Here is a 9,321-nt window from a genome sequence, read left to right on the forward strand (position 1 = left end):
ATATATCATAAAATTATTTTAAAAATTTTTTTTGAAAATTTTATTTTAACTTAACTCTATAACTATAATTAGTATATATTAAAATTATAAAGATTTAATAAAATTAAATAACTTTAAAATATAATTTATTTTAAAATAATATCTTTGTATAGTATCAATTTTTTTATTAAATATATATTAACAAAACATTTAAGAGATAAAACTCTTAAAGTTAACTCTAAATTTGAAAAAATAGAAAAAAAATTAAATTGATTATTATAAATATAAAAATATATATTCACAAAAAAAATATAAAAATTTACATAAGATAATAAAAAAATTAAATAATAATTTTAATCTCTAAATTTTAGAATGAAATTAACAAAACTGTAGTTAAAAAATAAAATCATTATAGTCCTAATTTAAATACAGTCAATGAATTTTAATATTAAAATACACATGTAATGAACCGTAAAATAGAATCACTTTTATTAATGTTTCAACTTCTTAAATAGTTTACTTTCATTTTAATTTTGTTATATAAAAAAAGGTTTAATTTAAATCACGCTCATTTTCTCACATAATTTATTTTATATATAACTTTTATCCTTATGATTACTTTACTACCAATAAAACTTGATGACATGAACATCTCATGTAATAACTATGATGACTTCAAGTTAAAGAAAATATCATTATCATATTACGAATGATTTATGACACTTATTTAACAATTTATGAATCTTCTACACGATTAATTATCATATCACAAAATTATTATTTATGGTATTTTTTATTATAACATTTTGAAAAAAAAAAACTTCTAAAACAAATTTGAAATGTTGAGAACACAAAAACTTGAATAACATATGGGGTAAATTAATGGAAAAATAAAATAATAAATTAAACATTTTAGAAAAACAAATGATTAAGGTAAAAAAATGTCTAGTAAAAACAATTTAATATTTAAACATAGTTAAATTCTCATAATTTTACATATATGAGGAAGCTTTTGGTTGGTTTGAAGAACATGATTCCACTTGTACTTTTTTTAGAGATTGCAAAGTTGTGTGCCATTAACCGTTTGATCTTCTTTTTCTGTGTTTTATTATATGGCTTAAGTATTAATAATAATAATAAAAAGAGAATTATTTCATATCTTTAACCCTCACATTCCTTCAACAAATCTGGAGCACATATTTTCGTGGGTTTCTAATTAATCATAGCATCTTCATGACTCTTTTGTTCAGGTTAAGTAAACTTTAAAGTGAACTAAATTGATGGACTTGCTTTTGGGATTTTTGTCTTCTATTTCAAGAGATTTGGCGTGCGGAGTAGTGAATCAACTACGTTATCCTTGTTGTTTCAACAAATTTGTTGATGAACTTGAAAAAGAAGAAGGCAATTTGATTGCCACAAGAAATACTGTACAAGACCGTGGTGCACATGCCCAGAAACAAGCGAGAAAGTCTACTGAAGTTGTTGAAAAGTGGCTGAATGATGCTAACATTGATGTAGAAAAAGTGAATCAACTGCTAACAGAGGCAAGAACCAAAAAGACTTGGTGTTTTGGGCTTTGTTCAAATTGGATTTGGCGATACCAATTAGGAAAGAAGTTAGCAAGTAAAAATGAGGAGCTTAAAGAATGCACTGAAAAAGGTAGACAATATATACAAATTGAACGCATTGCTACACTTCCTTCCACTAAGCTTGGTTTTCTCTCAGAAAATTGTTTGAATTTTGCAAGTAGAAAATCTGCTAATGAACAGCTGATGGAGGCAGTGAAAGATGATCAGGTTGGCATGATTGGATTGTTTGGGATGGGTGGTTGTGGTAAAACCACGTTGGCAATGGAAGTTGGGAGGGTAGCAGAGGCAGAACATCTCTTTGACAAAGTTCTTTTTGTACCTGTCTCTAAAACGGTAGAAGTTCAAAGGATCCAAGAAAAAATTGCAAGCTCACTTCAGTATTCAGAAAACGAAGAAATTGAGAGAGCCCAACGCTTATTCCATAGAATAAGACATGAAAAAAGGATTCTGGTGATTCTAGATGATGTGTGGCAGAGGCTTAATTTTAGAGCCATAGGGATTCCCCCTCATGAAGATCATAAAGGTTGTAAGGTTCTCATCACCACTCGATATGGAAATGTTTGTCAAGGAATGAATTGTCAAAGAACGGTTCAATTACAAATACTGAGCAATGACGAAGGGTGGATTCTTTTCCAACAGCAAGCAAATATATGTGAGGAAGCTTCCAGTCCCTTGAAATTGGCAAGAGACATTTCAGATGAATGCAAAGGATTGCCTGTTGCCATTGCAGCTGTGGCTGGCTCTTTGAAAGGCAAAGCTGAAGCTGATTGGAAGGCAGCTTTGAATAGATTGAGAAGTTCGATACCAGTGAACATTGAAGAAGGTTTGCAAGATCCTTACAAGTGCCTCCAATTAAGCTATGACTATTTGGACACCGAAGAAACCAAGTCTCTTTTGTTGTTGTGTTCTGCATACGCCGAAGATTATGAAATACCAGTTGAAGAATTAACCAGATATGCTGTAGGTCTAGGCTTAGGTGGAGAAGTTGGCTCATACGATGCAAAAAGAAATGAGGTAACTGCAGCTAAAAATAAGCTCATAAGTTCTTGTTTGTTGATAGCTGTTGAGCCAGGGAATCGTGTCAAAATCCATGACTTAGTTCGCGACGTAGTCCAATGGATTGCGAAGCATGGGAATAAAGATGTGAATGAATACCCTCCACCAAGATACCTATGGTGTGAGGAATTTCCAAATGAACTTGACTGTTCCAATCTTGAATTTATAAGGACACAAACAAACGTGGAAGCATTGGATGAAATATTCAGAAGAATGAGAAAACTCAAAGTTTTGATTCTAGAAAATGTGGGGTCCCAGAAGCAATTGTCGATGATGTTAGTCAAATCGTTGACAAATCTTCGTTGTCTAGCCCTCGAAGAATGGGAATTAAGCGACATCTCAATTGCAGAAGATAAATGGAATCTTGAAGGTCTTGCATTGATTAGCTGCTCGTTCCAGTTCCCTAAATTATTAGACGGTGTTTTAGCTAAAGAATTGACATATTTGAAATGGTTAGAGATAAAAGATTGTGGCATGGAATGGAGTACTTTTGAAGTGATCATAAGACTACCACAACTGGAAGAATTGTACATCGTCGACAAAGGAATAAGAAGTGTTGTTTACTCTGAAAACTTTGACAAGTTCGTTGTTCCACAGAGACTGCAATGGTTTGGCATCGAATTTGGAATACGATATTTTCCTATAATTTCCACTGATGACCGAGCTTTGTTGGTCAGTGAGTTTCGCATGTCAAATGAAATTATCAAGGGTTTTGCCAGAAAAGCTGAGACTTTGGAACTGTATTTTATGACCGGATGTGAGAAAAATATTATCCCTGACTTATTTGAAACAGAAAGAGGAAGCTCGAACGAGTTGAAAAGGCTTAACATGTTTTATTGTAGGGAGATAAGAACCTTATGGCACGGTCTGTTGCCTTTCAGCGGGCCTTTTGAGAAACTAGAGAGCCTGTGTATAGAGTCATGTCCAAAATTAACTTCTCTGGTTGCTCTAAATGAGGTACAAATGGAAGAATTAGAAATATCAAGATATGGTCAGAGTCAAAATGAATTCGAGCGCCAGCTTCCTCTGCAATTCAATCTCTTCCAAAATCTTCAAGAAGTTACGGTAGAACGTTGCGATGAATTGAAATACTTATTCTCAATCAGCGTGGAAGGAGAGTTATCTGGATTGAAAGAGTCAGAATTAGATGAAATCATGGAGGATGAGAAGCCTCAAGTTTTTCCAAATCCTTATTTGGAATCTAATCAATATCAAAATCTGCGAGCATGTACTTCTATTGCATCAACATCATCCTTTGCCAAGCACCGAGGTACACTTTTATTCTCCATCATTATCCTGTGGTTTGATGCTGCTTGTGTTTGTGTTTAGTCTTGGTATCTACGTTTGATAAGAAACATTGAATTTAAATAAAATTAAATACATGTTTAAAAACACTTAAATTTAGAAAAATAATTATTTACTTTTTAGAAGTTCTGGAAGGAAGATTTTGGAGAATAAAAAAAGAAATAACATTTTTAATTTTAAATTAAAAAACTCCATCTTTTGATTTTTAAATTTTTCTTGTCTAACTGTGATTTTGGAAAGAAAATTAAATCTCATACAATCATATATTTACAAAATTAATTGTTTATCTGAAACATTTCATTTTCTGTTTCGGGATTATTCTCTTTGTCTAAACTTACATCGCTTCAATTATCCTTTTGTCAAAAGTTGGGCTCTTTATTTACATCATCCATTGCTAAAACCTTGACCTCATTAGAAACGTTGGAAGTGCTTGTATGTGTTGAATTGAAAAACTTGATAGATTTTGACCATGAAGAATTGGGATGCTGTCTTCCCAAAGTTAAAAAAGCTCAGAGTAAACACCTGTCACCAACTGGAATACGTGCTTGGCCCGTATCATCGGAGTATTCATATTCTTCTCCCATCATTGGAAATACGTACTTGAAAGATAGTTATGTAGATTCTAAAAATGCTTTCACTTTCCAAAAACTTTAAAAAGTGGAGATAGTGGAATGTAAAAAATTGGAAGCAATATTTCCTGCATCTTGTTTGAGATATAACCTACCAGAATTAGAGGTCCTATGCATAATAGAATGCAACAACTTAAAGCATATCGTTGGAGAGAACACCGAGAATCAGAATTTGTCAAATTTTCTACAGCCATGCTTCCCCAAACTAAAAGTGCTGATTATTAAAAATTGCAACAAGATGAAACGTTTCATCTCTGCATCTAAATGTGATCTTCCCAAACTACAGGTTCTAATCATCAGGGAAGCCTCTGAGTTAGAAGAACTAATCGGAGAAGGTGACGTGACAAGGAATGTGAAACTTGAGCTTCCAAAGCTGAATGCTTTGATATTTTGGAAATTGACAAAATTTCGCCAAGAGATTGAATCACATGTTGAGGTGGATCGTGTTGTCCTTAATTGTCCAAATCTCTCGTTGACTTCAAATGCCATTCTTGAAGAACTCTGGTCAAAAATAGAAGGTAAACACTGCATTATTTGATAATGACATGGTAACATGGAGTCATCCACAAGTAAAAATTAATAACTTCTCCTGTTACGAAACCAACTGCTTTTATAAGACGTAATCAGTCCACAGGTAAAGTGTTTTTTCTCATTTTGAAAATAATTTACATTTCCTCTCTACATAATACTTACAAGTTTACTTCTTTCAAATCTCTCGCCAAACACCTAAATAAAAATATACACTGCGATTTTCTCAACAAACTCTTAAGAGACGAGGTTATTATGCTGCTTTTTTTATTTAATATCAAAACTACGTAAATCATACTTCATCTTTTGCTGTGACAATATCAATTACCCAAATTAAAGTTGCATCTTCATTCAAGTTTCAACGTCAAATGAATTCTTAATGTATATTTTTTGTTATAGATGATGTAGAAAGAGTTTTTGATCTCTCATACGAGATACGGGAGTTGCTTTTTAAAATTAGTTCAGGGCGTGGCGGGTTGAGAACGGGAGACATTATCTTTGAAGATCTGCCGGTAGCCACTGTAGAAGATGACCCTAAATCTCGAAGAGCATCAGGAATTGGGTCGCCTTCTTCACAAGTGAGTTATGCCAGCTGAATTCAAACATATCAAAATTAAGTAGCTTACGTTTATATTGTTTTATACGATGGGATGTGAGAATTTGGTCTCTCATTGCAGACACAGGAGTCGGTTTCTGAAACAAGTTCGGAGACATTGCCTTTGAATATCTGGGAGAAGCCACCGTGTCCAGATGGCCCTATATCTCGAAAAGCATCAGAAAGTGGGTCGCCTTCTTCACAAGTGAGTTATGCCAGCTGAATTCAAACATATCAAAATTAAATATCTTATATTATAAAATTATAGAAAAAACAAGATAATGACGTGGTAGTTGATTCGCCAACAGATTTAGAATTAGCTCACTCACTCATATTTTTGTTTTACGCAATTACTCGTTAGTTCTGATTTATTATTTTCAATAGAGGTCGGATCCTGTGCCAGAAAACACTTATCAGCTTCAATTGAACCAAGAAGATACAACAACATCCATAAGTGAATTGCCTTCTTACTCATACGAGTTCTTTGAATCAGAGAGAGAAAGAAAAAGAATACCACACTTGCAACAGTTGGATAAAAAATTGTCACCCATATCTTCTCCAAACTTGACAGAGGTATATGCATTTTTCTTTTAATCTTCAGAAAAACTTTATATTAGTTAATAAATATGGAGAAAATGGAAGGGATTAATTAGGCACATTGAAAAATAGATTATTAATTAACGTAGCTTTTGGCATTGTAAAGTGTATTAAGGAAGCAGAGACAATTGGAGAAATTTTGGCACCAGGAAAACCAACAACAACTACACCTGTGTACAAAGTACATTCGCATTTAAGTTTGGCTTAAACTAGATTTTTCTATAGTGAGACTAATTAATTTCACGTTTGTTTAATATTTCAAATAGGAGTTGGTGGATGAAGGCACTGAACCTGGTTGCTTGGACCAACAACATGCGCTTGGAGAAGCAATCGTAACAACTGAAAATGCTCAAACGACTATCATACCACATGTACATTATTACAAGACAGTGGTCCCTTCAAAATTATAATTTTAAGTTAAACATCTCAAATATTTTTTTCCATTTGCGATGAACAGAGTATTAAGGACGAAGGAAAGAAAGGCATCCAAGACGAGCCAGAATCGAATGAAGATAAAATAAAAACTTTGTCAACTGAGTCTATTGACAATGTTTCTGATGATAATGTTGGGGCTCTTCCAGGTTAATGCTCTCTTACTGTCTCTTATTTTCATAGTGTATGCATATATGTCACCCTTCAACTTTTAGAATCTTTTGCAGATACTTCGTCGATCATTGCAGAATTAGGAGCATATAAGCGCCTTGTTGATCTTGATGATGCACAATTTGCTTTGCTGGCGGAGGGAATAGCAGTGTATCCTAATCTTTGGAATGTCCGTGAACAGATTAGTGAGCGCTTGAAAGCTTTGAAGTTGAAAACTTTAGTGGATATACTGGCATTCCTCAGAAACGAGAGTGCAGTTAGCGTTACTCCTCAGAAGGAAAAGGAGTTCCATATACTATGCAATGATGCTATTCAACTTGGATTTGAGAGGTCGTGGATTGATGAAATGCATCGACGAGTTGCAGAAAGGGACCCAAAGCTGAGCCATGCACAAGCACGAATCAGTGAGCTTCTTAATAGGCATGACGAATTGACTCGAGAACTTTACATGATAAAGAATGAACTCAAGAGTCTTAATGACTTTGTCGACCAGACAAAATGTTTCGACTTTTTGTGATTTCAAAGTGCTTCTGCTTGTGTGAATTTTATATGTCTTTAAAAGTAAATTGTCTGTGTGTTATTTACAATTTTAAAACCAAGACTTTGAGTTTGATGATATTGATTGTTCTTTGGACAAGAAGCGTAGCCTTCTGTGACAATTATTATTATTATTACTATCCATTTTTTTTAAAATAGCTCAGTTCTTTCTTTTTATATTGGAGTCATTAAAGTTGTAAACCACGTCTCTTGAAGCCAGAGTTGTAAACTAGGTCTCTTGAAACTAACCTTAACTTTGTAACAAAAAAAGTAATTTTGTAAAATCAATTCTCTTTAATATAATAGTTTTTAAAACTTTAATATTGTTAGTTAAGCTGTTATACGTACTATAAGAAATAAAATTAAGTATTTTTTTAATATTAATTATAAGAAACATAAAATAAATTTAAAATATATTAATTGTTAAATTTTTTATACCTTTTTTTATTATTAAATATATATTTAATATCATAAATATTTTAAAAATAAAATTTATATTTATAATAAATATAATTGATTTAATTATTTTCGCTAGTCTTAGTAATTTAGAGTATGTTTGTTTTAATTTTTAAAAAAGAGTTTTCTCTTTTTAAAAACAAAAAAATACACTTATTTTCAGTTTTTAAAAAGAGAAATATTTTTTTTAAAAAACCAAAACAAACATGTTCTTAATTTTTTGTTCTTGTTAGGAGTTTTTTACATAAATAAAAAAATAATTTAATATTATATATATACACTAAAATAAAATATTTAACATAAATATCTTAATTTAAATTACATTAAAACTAATTAAAATTAACTTCAACATTAATACACAAAGTTAAAGCGTTTGAATCTATTGGCTTCTATAACTTCTCAAGTGCACTTCTTAAACCTAATAATGTCAGTAAATTTATTCTTTTCAAAATATTAAAATTAATGAATTTTATCAACTAATCTTAATAAAATTTTATTAAAAATATTCATTATATTTTTATCTTTATTATAACAAAATTAATTATTATGATGTTTGAGTTGAAAATGTTTATAAAGGTGAGATTTTTGTGTGATGATTATGGTTTTAGTGTAGTGGGATAGGTAGGTTTTCATTTGGGATTTTCGAACAACATTAATCTTGAGCCAGGAAGGTGTATGAGAACATATGAAACATAGTGAACAGAGGATGTTATTATTCAAGAAAGCTTGTGGAAGGCCAATCAGGCCATGCCATCATCGAGACCCCTCCTTCTGCTACTATTACTACAACTACAAATATCACTTTTTCTTCTTCAAAGATCATGCATAATAACAACAACACAACGGTGTCCAGAAGCACCACATTCAACAGCTTCACCTTTGCACAACACCAACTTAAATATATGCACCCTCTTACATCTAATATTTTTGTGCTTAATAACATTAATAGGTGAGTGATTAAGTAAACAAAGAAAAAGAATATTTTTTTTCTTTTAGTTTATTGGTAAAGCATCTAACGTTTATTCCATAAATTTTTCAATTTTAGATAACATACGCAAAATTTATGCTTATCTTTTTAATATTTAGTTTGAAAGTATAAGGACAAAACTAAAAATTCTTTAGTTATGTATACATTCGTCGTAGTCTATAATTTAAAATGTATATCGATATTATAATCAACTTCTTCGTTAAGTTGTGAAAATTGATTTAAATCAATTCTCATATATAATTAAAGTTTATTATAATTGATTTATTTGTTATGTTGTAAGAAATAATTTAAATTAATGTATTTTAATATTAAAGTTAATTTTAATGGACTTTTTATGTAATTTAAATTAGGATATTTATATTAAAAAAATTTATTTTGGTTTATACACATAATATTTAATTATTTTTATTTTATTTATGTAAAAAACCATGTAAATAGGATAGAATAAAGGATTACTTA

At 31.1% G+C, this 9,321-nt stretch overlaps 1 protein-coding gene and 1 long non-coding RNA gene across 2 annotated transcripts; both read left to right on the plus strand.

Annotated features, from left to right (window-relative positions):
- Window positions 1-1,253: 1,253 nt before the first annotated feature.
- Window positions 1,254-5,904, plus strand: LOC113874608 (probable disease resistance protein At4g27220; the record flags this gene model as incomplete). Its single annotated transcript, XM_027512824.1, has 5 exons — window positions 1,254-3,894; window positions 4,390-4,544; window positions 4,845-5,076; window positions 5,486-5,664; window positions 5,764-5,904. Coding segments are annotated over 5 exons (3,348 nt in total), but the record flags the coding sequence as incomplete, so codon positions are not given.
- Window positions 5,905-6,128: 224 nt separating this feature from the next.
- Window positions 6,129-7,181, plus strand: LOC113848105. The gene is made up of 4 exons (XR_003501801.1): window positions 6,129-6,254; window positions 6,545-6,649; window positions 6,736-6,859; window positions 6,959-7,181. It is a non-coding gene; the product is annotated as an uncharacterized LOC113848105 (long non-coding RNA).
- Window positions 7,182-9,321: the final 2,140 nt, after the last annotated feature.

Source organism: Abrus precatorius, unplaced genomic scaffold, assembly GCF_003935025.1.
Source record: "Abrus precatorius isolate BTA unplaced genomic scaffold, Abrus_2018 Scaffold8, whole genome shotgun sequence".
NCBI classification, from domain to species: domain Eukaryota; kingdom Viridiplantae; phylum Streptophyta; class Magnoliopsida; order Fabales; family Fabaceae; genus Abrus; species Abrus precatorius.